At 44.2% G+C, this 15875-nt stretch overlaps 1 protein-coding gene across 7 annotated transcripts in view; it reads left to right on the top strand.

The window, feature by feature from the left end:
• Positions 1 to 15875, top strand: part of RYR2 (ryanodine receptor 2) — a 522347-nt gene that overhangs the window by 121124 nt on the left and 385348 nt on the right. For all 7 annotated transcript variants that reach the window (XM_071219601.1, XM_071219596.1, XM_071219600.1 and 4 more), the window contains exon 2: positions 11626 to 11745. In XM_071219601.1, the coding sequence (XP_071075702.1) occupies positions 11626 to 11745 (120 nt within the window). The remainder of the gene's footprint in view (positions 1 to 11625; positions 11746 to 15875) is intronic.

Here is a 15875-nt window from a genome sequence, read left to right as displayed (position 1 = left end):
GTGGTATTTGATTTATTTAAAAGAGAAGGTTGACTTAAATCTCTTCTTTTCATATCACAGTTGTAGTAGTTTTAGACTCATCATCAAATCATTTAACACCAAACGGTTTTAGAAAAAAGATGAAAGCAACGCCCAATAATCACTTGAAATAAAAATCAAGTCTCAAAATTACATTAATTTTTTCCAAATGGGCGTATTTTAAGGAATTGTCATTGAAAATAGAGAGGTATCCAGTTTAAAAAAATAAGTTTATTTTTTTATCAAATGTTGGTTTAATCTTGCCCCTTATAGTTGGCTTTGTAGAAGTCACTTGTATACTGGTATTTTTTAAAAATCATGCTCCTAAAATGACAACTACTTGTAATTGGATATACTTGCTTTTCCTTGTGTAAAGTTAAATCTGTGGTACTCTTAAGAAAAGGATGATTTGAGCTTGATGAGTGAGGATTATGAGATTTGTTATGTTGCTGAATTGCTTTGTCTCTAAGCAGCCTTATATAAAAAGAAAATCAAAGAACTATATGTTTTTGTCACTTTTTGATATGTTTTTCCCTGTTTACTTTTAGGCCAGTTAAATGTGTTGCTGAACAGAGGTGGCTAAAGCAGATGAATGCTCTTTAAAACACTCAGCAGATTTCGTTTCTGGTCCGTAGCTGTGAATGGGTCCACGGTGTGGAACCCAGCATTAGCACTGGGGGTGGGGGGCTTATTAAAGTAAGTGTCATGCCTTTCCTGCATTTGGTTCCCCCTGAGGCTGAGACTTTGTTAATCTCTCTGTAACACAGCATGAGGCTATGGTTACAGAAAATGCTTTTTCATGTCCCCGAGGGAGAGGGATGTGTGTGGCGTTAGAAGGGTCCACAGCTGGGCCGTGTGGACCTAACTGGCTGGTACGAGGCTCATGTGGGCAGCAGCACAGCCACGGCCGGAGGAAGCAGGACTGCGCTGTCCAGCCTTTCTCCTCCCCAGGCCCTCCCACCCAGTCTTGTAGTTAGTTTCTAACTACTTGATTTAGGGAACACCTGCTGTGTCCTGCATGCTTTCTTGGGCTGTCTGGGCTGCTGTGACACAGAACCACAGACTGGTTGACTGACAGACCAAAGGCATTTATTTCTCCTTGTTGTGGAAGCCAGAAGTCGGGGATCTGGCACCTGCCTAGGGGGAAGGCCCTGTCCTCGGACGCGGACCTCCCTTCCTTTCCTCTCGTGGCTGGAGGCGGCCAGATCCGACCTCTGTTAAGGATGCCAGTCCCATTCATGGGGAATCCACCCTCCTAACACCATCACCATGGGCATTCACAGGTGAATTCCGGGGACACAGACATTCAGACCATAGCGCATGAGAAAACGTGGATGGGGAGAGAAAGTTTTGAATGCTGGAATAGCAGGAAATGATACTTCCGCACCAAAGATGCTTCTGTTTACAGGGTGTTTGGGGTAAGCAGTGCAGAACTGGTATTTTTATCAGCTTTGCACGGTGGGATAGGATATTGAAGGAGAAAGCTGGGAAGCCTACAGGAAATGAGAGTGGAGACTGAAGGAGCACCACCTTGCAGATAGGGGGGCGTGTGGCCGAGAGGCAGTGCCCAGAGGTGATTCTGTTTTCCCAGCAACACTGCAAGTTAGTGTTTGGTGCCGGGGCTCCAATTCATTTTCATGCCCAAAGGGTTCATTTTACTGTGAGAACACTGTACTAAATTGGCATTTAGGCTGTTCTTAGAGGTTCATGGATTGCTTTATCTTTCTCCGAATTCCTTCTTGTACAAGCTTAAACTCCATCAGTCGAACAGAATTTTTTGTCCTTTTGGGGAGAGAAATTTGATGTAAATGATCATTTTGGGTATTTAGATGGCCTTTTATTTTTCTCTTCATCTCATCCAGTAATTCTTTGTTACCTATTGATGACCCCTTTTAGGTGACTTTCTGTACCCTGTTTCCGTCCAGTGAATTTCTGATCAATGTCCACCCTGTTTCTGTGTGTGTCACGGTCAGTCAAGTGGAGTGGCATTCCTAGCTTGGCGGTATTATGCTGTATTAAAAAAAAATTTAGATGTCCCCTAGAGAGTTCCTTAGGAGTGGTATCACTTTTCAAGGTAACTAGTTAGGAAGTTCTTCAGGTCCAGGCTGCAGTTTAAATGTGACCCTTATCTGTTAATAGTGCTCGCTGCAGGGCCACATGTCGAGAAGCATGCTGTCTGCTGGTCAGAAGTGAATGTCCAGTTCCGTCTGAGGGTATGTGATGCCCAGGGGCCCAGGGGAGCTTCACTCTAACCCCCAGATAGAAACCTGGACATGCACCCTACTGGACAGGTGGACAGGTGTTCTCCCACTAATTACCAGAAAATACCACAAAATTAGGAACTTTTAAAAAGGTTTTTTAGAGGAAACTCTACATAAGCCGTCTGATACTTGTAGGGATACTAGCTTTGTGCTCCATCCTCCAGGCCCCCGGAATCTTCCAGCTGCCCGGAGGAAGCTGCTTCACCCTGGGCATACGGGACTCCCACTGCCTTCCTTTCAAAGGTCTGCCCCCACCCTCTGTGAAGGCTGGTCGTGCTGTCCTCTGCATCTTTGCTCTTATCAGGCCACCAGGGAGTCCAGCCCTCCCAGGTACAGCACTGGGGACAATTTAAAATGAAAAACTAAATGCTGCGTCTTTTTTCTTGATTGAGTGTGATTGGTTGTACTTCAACACTCTATCTTTGTCTACTTCTATGTTGCATGCAAACCATTTGGAGTCAATTCTGTATTCGGATGACTTCATACATCTTTATATTTGCTCAGAGGGACAGGTGTTGAATTCAGTTGGTAAGCATTTACTGAGGACACACCGGAAACAGGCCCGCAGTCAGGGCTGGGCACGCAGACGTGGGAGGCTAGGTCGTGGCCGCCGGGAACTCACAGGGAAGGCTGTGGGTTTTCTTTTTCCTGATTATTGTGGCTGCCAACATTTTGGTTCTAGAATATCCTGAAGTAACCCTAACCTCAGAGTAAAACCCTTTATTTTTCAGGAAGAATCAAGTCTCCTTCCCGCTTCTGTGCCTTTTCTCCTGCAGCTGTGATTTTGCAGATAATAAGATTCCAGAGTTTTGGAATCCTAAGAGCTGGGTGGAACCTTCAGAAGGAACCTGGGAGCCTGTCACTGCCCACCCCTCCTTCATCAAGCCTTTGGCTGCGTCTGGGGAGAATTCACGATACTTCCCAGGAAGCAGTTTTGGCTCTTATAAATTACCGTGTTTAATTCCTTCATGAATCCCTTTCTATACAGAGCCTATGAAATACTCAAAAGTTTACATCTGAAATATCTGTTCAGTGGCAGTTGGCTTTTCATTGAATCTCAGATGTCAAAATACTTTTTTATGTACTCTTTATTGAAATCATCTCAAATTTCCTAACTGAAGGGGTGAATTGAAATACATAAATTAAATTTAAATGTAAACATACTCATAATTGTAATTTTCTTCCTGCTGTGAATATTAAGTAGGTGGTGGATTCAAGAATACTGTGCTAGAGATCGGCAGACATTTATAGGTAGCCTGTAAAACCTGTTCAGATGTGTGGAAATTAAGACTACGTAAGTCAATAATTTTTTCATCCTCGGGCCTCTTCCGCTGAATGCCGCGGTCAGCACCACTTTATCACTCATCACGTCGGTGCTGCAATGAACTTCCTCACGCGAATAAACGGGGTTTTCTCTGCTAGATTTATTTAGGAATGGAGTTGCCAGGTTGCAGGCATGTATATTTTCAACCTCATAGTCAAATTCTTTTCTAAAATTCTCAACGTTTCTAGTGTTTCGCAGCATAGCGTACAAAACAAATCTTTGTTTTACTATTTTTTGGTTTTGCTGTACTCAAAATTTTTTTTATCTAAGTATAGTTTGTATATATAGTACTATGTTAGTCATATCAGTTTCAGGTATAGAATATATTGATTTGCCATTTTTATTTTTTACAGAATGATCACTAATTCTAGACATCATCTGTTACCATGCCAACTTATCACAATATTATTGATTATGTTCCTTCTTCCCTTTCACCCTTCCCCCACCTCCTTCCTTCTGGTAACTATCCCTTCAGTCTCTGTTTCTATGAGTCTGTTTTTGTTTTATTTGTTCATTTTGATTTTTTTTTAGATTTCACATATAACTGAGATCATATGGTATCTATCTTTGTCTGTTATTTCACTTAGCATAATACCCTCTAGTCCATCTATGCTGTCGCAAATGGCAGGATTTCATTCTTTTTCATTGCAGTGTAATATTCCATCACTAACACCCCCCCCCACACACTCACCCCCCCCCCATTTTCTTTATCTGTTTATCAGTGGACACCTAGGTTGCTTCCATATTTTGGTTGTTATAAATAATGCTGCAGTGAACATAGAGGTCCATATGTCTTTTTCAATTAGTTTTTTGTTTTCTTTGGATAAATACCCAGAAATGAAATCGCTAGATCATACGGTATACCTATTTTTAGTGTTTTGAGGAACCCCTGTAGTGTTTTCCACAGTGGTTGTGCCAGTCCGCATTCCCACCAACCGTGCATGAGCGTTCCCCGTTCTCCACATCCTCACCAGCTCTTGTTTGCTGACTTACTGATTATAGCCACTGTGGCAGGTGTGAGGTGATACCTCACTGTGATTTTGATTTGCATTTCCCTGAGGATTAGTGACGTTGAGCATCTTTTCATATGTCTATTGGCCACCTGTATGTCCTCTTTGGAGAAATGTTTTTTCATGTCTTTTGTATTTATATAACTGGTACTAAGCATAATTTTTAAATGTTTGGACAAAAAGTTTTGAAGGTCACAGAATAATCCTAAATAATTTTCTCAAAAATTGCTTTGCACAGTCATTTTTATGGTCTCGTTCTAATGTGTGAGTTGAGAGCTGCCTGCAATTTTTTAAATGAATAAATGCAGACTTCATGCAAGAGTAAAAATAAGGGCTTCCTTTTTTTTTTGAAATTGTCTCAACTTGCTTGCTCCGATAACTACATACTTGCTATAAGAAAAACAAATCTTATAGATAACATTTTATTTGGCCATATGGCAAAAAAGTTAGAAGCGATGATGGAATGTATGAGATAAACTTCTGACCCCTTATCACAATCCCTGGAACATCAGAGGACTCAATACATGCAGAACATCCAGAACTTGATCGCTTCTCCCCATGGCCCCCACACTGGTCTGAGCCCCGCAGGGCTGCGCTCACCCCCATGAGTCTTCCCTGTTTCTTCCTCGCCTCCCTGTGTGCTGTGTTTGTACAGGACCTGGTGGCTCCCCGATCCTTCAGTGAATCCCAAGTTCTCGCCCTGGGCTGCAGGCCTCTCCTGATGCGGCACCCCCACGGTCTACAGCCTGCTGGCCACCACACTCCCCAGGCCTCCTCTGCTCCAGCTGCCATGATGGCTCAGTTTCTTGAACAGGCAGTGTCCCCTCCTGCCCCATGCAGACAGTCACGTGGCCGACCCCTCCCTGCCTCAGGTCTTTGCTCCGACGTCGCCCCTCTGTGGGTCCAACTGTCCAGAACTTCAGCCTCTGCACCCCAGTGGTGCTCCTGACCCTCCTCATGCAGTTCCATTTTTCTTCATAGGACTTCTCACTTTTAACATAACTTGCTAAGTTATTGTGTTTTTGTTTATTGTCTCTCTTCTCCAGCCAGAATGTAAGCCTAATAATGAGTCCAGGTCCTTTGATTTATCTCCAGCGCGGAGATTTCCTAGCCTGTATGATGTCCTCAGTAAATATTTCTTCAATGATGAATAATGTTTGAAAGAAGCTGTTGAGGTTGTTGTTTGATATTTATGGTCCACGTCGTCCTATTGTAGCAGGCCTGGCACCATTGTTACAGAAGTCACGTCTTACCTGCTCCCTGCTGACTGCCTGGAACTGCTGGTGCTGGCTTCCCTCCCCTCACCCCCCAAGTAATAGGTATCCACTCTAAAGGGTTGTAAGGTCGCAGGAAGAATACAGGAGCATCTGACAGAAGGAATGCAACCCAACTAGTATTTATGGAGCATTTTCTGTGGTCCAAACTGGCTGGTGATGTGATTGCCTCAGGTTCTAGCGAAAGCATTTATATTCATTAGATGTCTGGTTTCCGTAGAGTTTAGTCTGGGTGGCTCAGCAGACATCCACAGGATACAGTGCATTTGGTGGTGTTATGGTTGGAGCCATTGGTGGAAACGTGACCAGGACATGACTGAGGGACTCGGCCCAGTAACGGAAAGTCCAGACCCAGACAAAGGTCTTGGAAGACAAGCATAATGCGAAGTCTGAGTAAGGTACCTGGTGTGATGTGAGGGACTTTTTAATGGCTAGAGTTCCTAAAAGTATTTCTTGACTTTGCTAGAGTACAGTTTGATTTGCTTAGATTGTATGTGGAAAGACATGTAATCAAAGTTTTGTTATGTTTGTGTAGAAATGGGAGGAAAATGCGGGACTGGACTGCTTTTCTCCCAGTGCTTCAGTTGGGCTGTATGTTGATGCTGTGGATTCTTGTGATACATTAGAATCTGTCATCAGTGTACTGGACAGGGTCAGTGACTTTCTTCCCACATTCCCCTGTGTCCTGGCTGCATGTAACCAGGAAACCCCTCAGTTGGTCCCACAGTAGCAGCTTTGGTTGCGAATGAAATAGGATCTTACATGGATGGTTCTAAAAAGCAGCTCCATTTGCCAGCACGGCAGCCCGGACTTACGAACAATCATGAAGTGGGTTATGAGTAATCATTTACTGAGTGCGCTGCAGAGCACAGAGCAAATGCACCGAGGTGGCCTGGTGGCTCAGGAAGGCTCACCTTTGGAGAGGATGCTTGAGTGGGCCTGTGAACAGAGACTGTGTCCTAGCCAGAGGGGGGTGGGTCCAGTGGCAGGTGCAGCAGGCCTGGAGGAGCAGGGGACCGAGGGGAGGCTGGCCAACACCTGGCCACGTGGTGGGGCTTGCAGGCTGAAGGGTTTTGGGCTCTTTTTCCTTAGAGCAGTGAGAAGCCATTAAAAATGGTAAGTGAGGAAGCAGTACACTCAGATTGAGGGTGCAGCCTCAGGTTCAGGGCCACGGGGAAGATCGTGCAGCACAGAAACTGCTCAGTGGTTTTGAAGATGTCTGGCAAGAGACTGGGGTGGTGAGTGGTGAGGGTGGCTGTGAAAGGCATGGATGGGGCAGAGGCCAGAGGACTCAGTGACCTTGAGCTGTGTGTTGCTCCCTCTTAAGTGCAATTGGCCTAATTGCTCATGAAGTTTCTTCTAGCATACTTCTTTTTCATAATGTATTTATTTGTTCAGAATTTGCGTGAAGAGAGATTAGTGATTTTGTTTCTTCAAGTATTATTTTGTTTCTTTGTTTTTTAAAATAAGGAATGGTGCCAATTCAAGTGTTTTTAGGAACAGAAGATGCCATCCTTATGGCATCTCTGGGCCACACTGGAAGAAGAGTTGTGTTGGGCCACGTGTTAAATACACAAACAGTAACGAAAACTGATGAGCAAGAAAAAGTTTTTAAGTACATTTATGATTTTGTGTTGGGCCGCATTCACAGCCATCCTGGGCTGCATGCGGCCCACAGGCTGTGGCTTGGACACCCCTGTGCTAGCCATTCATAGTTAATTAATTAATAGCCATGGAAACTTTAAAAAAATAAAATAATAGAACATAAGCAGAATTCATTTTTACCATTTTGGTTGTGGAATATGATTTCTTGTGAGTTGAATCAAAATTTGTTGCCCTTGGTACTAGAATATGGGGAACTAGAAACTCGAAAGCGAAGTGTATGAGAGGGCACTTTTAGTTTTTGTGGGTTAAGACAGTTAGGATGGTCGTCAGGTGTATTCTGGCCTTTCGGCACAGCCATGGCACATGATGCCGAAATGTGAAGACAAGAAATGAGGGGAGGCTGGGCCTCAGGGCCGGGTAGCAAAGCCTAATTCAGCAGAGACCTTATGACCCAGGAAGACAAACTTGCCCTGTGTCCTCATTGAGCAGCGCTCACTTCTGGAGCCCATCAGCACCAGCGCTGTTGAGTCTTTGTTGTGGAAGCAGAGGACAGATCCTCTGTGCCTGTGTGTGCCTGTGTGTTTGTGTGTCTGTGTGTACCAAGTTTGTGTCCTTATGCATACCAGTGTCTGCTGACAACAACCAGATTTACTGCCCACGGGATATAGTACGAGATAAAGCTACTTATCAAAAGCTCTCGGATACGTAGTCAGAAGGTTCTCAGAACACAGTGGCTTGGAGAAGCATTGCACTGAGAGATGAATGAGGAGTGAATTAAAGGGAACAAGCAGGCTTTTGTGATTTGGGGTTTAGTCCATCGGTGGTCAGTGTATTTTCCCTTCTGTGTAAAAGGAACCCTTTGCTTACTGGAAGGTCAATAAAAACAGCTCCCAGACAAACTGGAAATGCCTGTAAGAGCGCCAAGCTGGGTTCTATCAGGAAATCATGGTCCAAGCAGCAGCCACGGCTTATCTTCCCAGAACCCAGTGCCACCCGGCCAGGCACCTGTCACAGTGTGGGGGCAATGTGGGGGCACAGGCTGAGGGAAGTATCGCATGAGGGAGCTGGCTTATTCACTTCATAGGGGAGTTCAGCATGTTATTACATTTGTTCTTTTCCTCACACAGTTGGTGCACACCCGTATCTGAGCATCTCCACATGCTCTCATTTCCGGTCTGTCCAAGGTCCACCGGCTTATTTCAGTACTCACTCTGTTGATGGCTCTGAACTCTCGTAAGAGACGGCTATCATCTTGCCTGGGGTCCACATGCTCTCTGGTCCCCTTCTGGCTCCCTCATACTGAGCACCTGTTAGAAGTGCAGACTCAGCCCCACCCAAGACCCACAGGTCAGAATCTGCCTTTTAGCAAGACCCCAGGTGATGGGTGCATGTTAGTGATGGAGAAGGGCTTCTCCAGGTGACAAACGCAGTAAAAACCAGCCCAGCCTCTCAAAGCAACACAGGGCTGAGGACTTCAGATCTGTTGGGTTGGCCAACAGGTCAGTATTGCTTCTTGCGTAAAATAGAAGGCACATTTTTCATTTTCACCAATAACTTCATTGATTTGGATATATTGAGTATGTCAGCTGTCTCCTGTGTGGCAGCGCTTGGTTGTTCTCTGTTAATACCTCAATTTGATTGCTACCAACTTGAGCTGGTTCACCCGACTGTGGAGCATTGTCCAGTGAGTAATCTTCAGCATGAAACTTTGCAAACCACTTTTGACACGTTTGATCAGTCATAGCACCTTCTCCATAAACTGCACAAATCTTTTTTTGCATTTCAGTTGTGTTTTTACCTTTTTTGAAATAATACAGCATAATATGCCAAAAATATCACAATTTTCTTCCATCTTCAATATTAAAATGGCTACACAAAAATTCACCAATTTTGATAACTTGTTTTTTAAATGCATGCTGATATGACAGCTGTCACAGTGCCATCTAGCCAAATTGTTTTGAATGAAGTTAAAGACAACTAAGCACTACTAGAGCCATCTTACACAAAAAACCACACAAACTTTTTGGCCACCCCAATAGATAAACAGGTTGATGATCAGTGCCTGGAAGGAAGTGTGGTCAGCCTTCTGTGAGTGGCCAGGTCCTCTGGGCCTCGTTTTCCTCATCCGTGTGTGGGGGCAGTCTTTGTGTAACAGGGCTGTGTGCGGGTTACGTGAGCGGATCCAGGACTGGCCTATGCCACAGTTTTGGTAAATAAGGCGAGCCCTTGCCCTTCTCCAGGCTTCCTGAGAACTGCTCCTTGTCTCCCCATCCTTGTACCTTGCTGTAGTCTCTTCTTCTCATTCCCAAAGTGTCTTTAATTAGTACATTAATGTGTTTATTACTAACTGTATTTAGCTAGCCTCCAGCATCCGAAGGCACTGGGACTGTAGTTTGCACACTTGGTTCCCAGTAGGTGAGACAGGAGGCCGGGCCGGGTGAGGCCTGGAGCCCACCCGCGCGAGCAGCTGTTATCACGCTGCAACGAACGACCTCATTATTTTTTATAATACCCTCGCTGAACATGAAATAATATTCAGTTGTACTCATCATGTGAAAATAATGCAATTTTTAAACTGAATGACTTTTTTAACGTAACAATGGAATGTTCACTGGAAATGATTGAGTACCTGGCGGGAGAGCTGGGAGGTAATTGCTGAGAGATTTGGCTTCGCCTGTGACTGGTGCTGTAAGCTCGCTGTTGGGCACTGCTGCGGCCATAGGGGAAATAAAGCAAATGCATGATAGGGGTTTCAAATGCAAATTAGAGCTGCACTTTTCCAATGGATATATTCTTCAGGTTGACTAAAGAGGCTTGCTTTCTTCTTACAAGTATTTATCACAGCTCATCACCTCCACTCTATAGCCATGGTGAGGGGCTTCTCAGACGTACCTCTATGTCCCTCTCCCCCGATTCCAGTCAAAGGGTCAGTGAATATAGTCATTCTTTCTCTACTCTGTTAAGTGTCCTGCTTCTTGGAGGTTGACATGTCAAAATATAAATGGTTCGACTTTTTAGGAATTTGCCACTTAGAATCTGTTAAAGTGAGACGCTTTGTTAAAAAATGATAGTGGTGTCTCCCACTTGGTGTCCATTTAGTGCGTTGGGCATGTCAGTCGCCATGTGGGGTACATTGTGTCATCTCGTGGTTTTGGAGAGTGTGTTGGCAAGGTCACCGACCTGCTTGCGGCAGGCCTGGCGATGGGGGTCTAGCTGCTGCTAATCCCAGTGTCCCTGCTCAGGCTGCCGGGACTGTTATCACCTACCGTCTTTCCTGCTAAAGTTTTCCTGTAATCCTGTGACTTAACTGATCGGAAACCAGATTTCGGAGGACTGAGCTAACAAATCATCCTCTGTACATTTTTAAAATCTTCACCTGAGAATATGTTTATTAATTTTCGAGAGCGAGGCAGGGACAGAGGCAGAGGAACATCGATGTGAGAGAGAAACATGGATTAGTTGCCTCCCATACATGCCCTGACCTAGGACCAAACCTACAAACTAGGTACGTGCCCTGGTCGGGGATTGAACCTTCAACCTTTTAGTGTAAGGATGATGCTCCAGCCCAGTGTGCCACCCGGCCAGGGCTCTCTGTACATTTTTGAGCAACTAGGATCATTACAGTCACGATCAGTGCCAATGCGTAGTAGCAGAGATGACTCTCCTGGCCCTCCAAACCCAGAAGTCCTGTTACTGCCTGCGTTCCTGCGTTACTTCTGCAATGATGTGTGTATGGGCTCTTAGAATCTGTTCCATTCTGGATGATTCTTAATGTCCTAGGAGTATGTCAGAGAACTCCTTGGTGCTTTTGATGACTGAGACTGTGAAGGAGTGCGAATGTGGGAGTCCGTATTTCACATGCAGGCTGCCTCTGGGGATCAGTGTTGATAGCGAGAAAATTGTTGATTGCCTTGGATGGCAGCAACCGCTCACTGTCCGCCCTCCCCCATTACTTTTCTTTTTTCATAAGGAAATATGCTCTATGAATCAATTCTGTGGGTTGTTTTTTTTTTTTTGGACAATTGTTCTAACATTTTTCTCTGGTGTTTGAAACGCACCATTGTGTTCTTATAGATGTGGTTCAGATGTAGTCCCATCCGTTGGTCTCACGGTGTCCCCTTTTGTCCCTGCAGGACGATGAGGTGGTGCTGCAGTGCACGGCGGCCGCCCACAAGGAGCAGCAGAAGCTGTGTTTGGCAGCTGAAGGATTTGGCAACAGACTCTGTTTCCTGGAGTCCACCTCAAATTCCAAGGTGCGTCAAGCCTTTGAGGCTATTTGCACAGTCCGGTTTGCTTGTGGCGTTGGAGTTATTGATGGGCACGCTGCTGTTTTCTGGGGACACGTAACCTGGAGTGGATGTGAAAACTATGTGTGCTGTTCCTTAGGCAAATTTTTAATTGAGCCCCTGCTCTTTGTCGATAACTCAGATGTAATCATTCACGGGAATGGAAAAGTCCTTGCCCCATGATGTTATATTCCAGTGGACAAGTAAACAAGTAAATAAGTGATGTGATTTCGGAACTCAGGGCCATTTGCCTCTGTTCTCCCTGACGCATATCCATCCTGGACTCTGCCTGCTCAGTTGCTTTTGCCCCTTGAAGCCTGTCTCACACGGTCCCTCTTCTGGGTTGCTGTTTCCCAAGTGCCTGAGTTCTCTCAATGTTTCTAAGGCTTTGTGTACCCTTCTGCTGTTTTGCCAGTTGGGCTTAATTCTGGTAATATCCACACCACCTTCTCTTCCAGAATAATCTGTATGTGTACTCCCAGATGCACACACCTGCTTCTCAGTTCCGACAAGCAGAGTAACAGGGTGTGAGTGATAGGGCAGGACATACCCTGTCACCGAGGATGGGGCAGGAAGGCCCGCTGGTAGCAGTGGTGATGGAGCAGAAGGGATGAATTGGGGGAGTGAGCAGTACTAAGTTCTTGGCTGTTCTGGGAAGAGGAACCAGGTGATTGAAGGGCCCCCAGTTAGTGCTGTGCTTGCCAGGTGTTCAAGGAGCAGCCGAGAGTCCTGGCAGTTGCAGGGGCTGCTGATGGCAGGTGAAGTCTCGAAGGGGCATGCCATGGAGGGCCTGCCTGGCAGGATGGGAGGTGAGGTTCTCCCTAGAAGGAAGGGAGGCCATGGGAAGCGGGAGTGATGCATTTGAGTTAGATGTACTGTGGATTGCTGCGGCTGTGTGTGTGGACGGGAGGGTCTGAGAGAGCAGCAGGGGCAGCGAGGCCAGGGGTGGTGCCTGCAGGAGCGGTAGCCTTCAGACCAGAAGCAAGGCTGGTGGGAAAATGGGGCCTGGGGGACGTGCTTTGGGGCCTTACAGATGTGCTGATAGATCAGATTGTGTTACAGGGGTGTCCAACCTTTCGGTGTCTTTGGGCCGCACTGGAAGACAAAGAGTTCTCTTGGGCCACACATTAAATACATTGAGATACGTAATCACAAAAAAAATATCATAATGTTTTAAGTAAATTTTCAGTTTTGTGTTGGGCTGCATTCACAGCCATCCCCTGGGAGGGAACTAGAGGAGACAGAGGTCTTGGGGGAGGAAATCAACGGGAAAACAGTCAGTTCAGTCTTTTGTGCACACTTTCTCCTTTAGAGTCCTGTGACAGGCATGATCTCATTTACCTGTCACCGTGAGAGTGTGCATGACACGCTGTCATGTCCTCTGCCCAGACGGGACACCAGGAGAGGGCAGGTGTGTTGCCAGAAATGCCTCCTGTGACTGGGAGCAGCCCTGTAAGCAGTGGCTCCTCCCACGTGGCCTAGTCCTTGACGCTTCTCTCCATGCCACACCCCCTTGCTCATTCTGTGAAATAGTGCTGAGCAATGGGTACACTGGGTGTATTGCTTGTGATAATTTCATGCCAAGTAACATTATTGACAGTGTGATGGTGGGAAAACGTGATGCATTTTGTGGCCCTGCTTAGATTCATGTTTAATTTGATAAGTATTGAGCATTCTTCTTATAAAAGTTACTGTGATAAGTGTCAGTTGTGAAAATATTCTTCTTAATTCATGGTCCATCAATAAACTTTTTCAGCACGAGCATATATGTAAAACAATATTCTTCTTGAAAAGAAAACATTGCATGCTTTACTCTGGCTCTTGCCCCATGGTCTGGGATATTTTATACTGCCTGGAATCTTAGCTGGTTTTGAGTTTCCACAGGACATTGAACACTGCACCGGCTGCTCCTCTCTTGGGCCTGCACCTTAACCGCTGGTTCCAACACTGAGAATGAATGCTCCTGACATCCTGTGGTGGTGCAGAGCTGCAGGCATCCGTTCCAGCTGCTCAGTGCCTCACAGGGGTGGCTGTCTCTCTAGAGACAGTTGTAGTTGACTCTCTAGTGGTTACTGCTTATGCCCGTGAACTGCCCACTTTAACCATTTTCGTTGTTGCCATCATATCTTAATCTTTTCTGGTTTATCTGAAAACTTGCATGTACGATGAAATATTGAAATTGTGGAGCAATTGAAGTTCAATAAACCTATCTGAACTGTTTATTTGAAGTTCTTACAACATAAACACCCTTTTCTGTCCTTCACTCAGAAAAGACCTTCTCGAAGGTCCCCCACTCTCAATTTTTCTCACATCTCCATTTGCCTCTGTTCTCCCTGACGCATATCCATCCTGGACTCTGCCTGCTCAGTTGCTTTTGCCCCTTGAAGCCTGTCTCACACGGTCCCTCTTCTGGGTTGCTGTTTCCCAAGTGCCCTGAGTTCTCTCAATGTTTCTAAGGCTTTGTGTACCCTTCTGTTGTTTTGCCAGTTGGGCTTAATTCTGGTAATATCCACACCACCTTCTTTTCCAGAATAATCTGTATGAGTACTCCCAGATGCACACACCTGCTTCTCAGTTCCGAGGACTGGAGCATAGCTCATATATTTTCTTGCTTTCAGTACCAAGCATAGTGCCTTGAACTAGGAACTTAAAATTCACTAGGTTGTTAAGTTTGAAAGGGAACCACCATCTTAGGCCAGTTCAATTTTTTATAAGATAGACTTAATTTTCTATAATAATGAAGAGTAATTCTAGGTTTCAGTTAATATTTAAAATACATAAGCCTGGATTTGACTTTTATAGGTAGAAATTCAGAGATGTCCCTTTTCCCCCTCAAATTAGCAGCATCTACTGCATCTATTATAAAAGTTGGGAGACCAGAATTATTGTTGGCTGTGACTAGTCAGTCACTGCAAATTATGTGTCTGTTCCTAGAAACGGTTCTTCCCCTCTCTCTAAAATCAATAAGCATGTTCTTGGGTGAAAATAAAAATAAAAAGAAATTAATTAAACAACCAGATAAAAAACTAGAAAAAGAAAAACAAAGTATTCAAAAAAAAGCAACAGGATGGAATTAATAAAGATAAAAAGGAAATTAATGAGTTAATTAAAAATTTCTTTCTTTGGAAAAAATCAGTAGTCAAGCCATAATTAATCAAGAAAAAGGGAGAAAGCACAAATACTCAAATATTTGAATTTATATAAAGGCAGGAGAGGGATAATAATCAAAATAGAGGAAATTAATTTTTAAGGGAACATTTGCTCAATTATATGCAAGTAGATTTGAAAAGCTTAATGAAATGCATCATTTTTCAGAGAAAATAAGTTTACTGCAGAAAGTCTAAATAGAGTAATTATCAGAAAATAAAGTAGTAAAAGAATTTCTTGAGAAGAAATGCAGGGTCAGATAACGTCTAGTTATTTAACAAGGCTGCTTTAATTATATCAAAGAATAGCAAAAGAAGAAAACTCCCAAATTTCATTTCATCAAGAGAGTATAATATGGATTACAAAATATTAAAAAATTACTTTGGAAAATTGTAGATCAATTTCACTTAATATTGATACAGAAATCTGAAATAAAATACTTTTAAAAATCCAATGTTGCATTACAACAAGATACACATGATGACCACATGTGGTTTATTTCAGAAATCTGAGTGGCTCAATGTCAAACACTCGGTTGATACAATTTTTCACATTAGTAGCTAAGGGGAAAAATCATTTGGACACCCCTGACAAGGACAAGTAACCTGACAAAATTCAAAACCTCCTTGTGTCAAACCAATAATAAAATAGGAATTGAGGGATAGTTTCTTAACATTATTTTACACACATACACTCACACACTTCAGTTCAAAATTCAGCCCCCATTTACAGGGAACACAGCTGGTTAGAATTAGGCGTAATTTAATGAAGGATGTTCGGCGTCTCTGCTGTGCACATGTGTGTTGGAGGTAGGAGCAGATGTACTTAGACATGGAGACTTAGTTTGGATATGATGAGGTAAACTATGCCCAGTTGCAGCTGATTTGATTATATATCTAAGAATCCCAAAAGAGTCCATGGAAACCTTACTGCAAAAATGGATTTGTGAG

The sequence above is a fragment of the Desmodus rotundus genome, chromosome 10 (assembly GCF_022682495.2).
Source record: "Desmodus rotundus isolate HL8 chromosome 10, HLdesRot8A.1, whole genome shotgun sequence".
Classification (NCBI taxonomy): Eukaryota; Metazoa; Chordata; class Mammalia; order Chiroptera; family Phyllostomidae; genus Desmodus; species Desmodus rotundus.
Note: the sequence above shows the minus strand (reverse complement) of the source record. Positions and strands in the feature narration are given on the sequence as shown.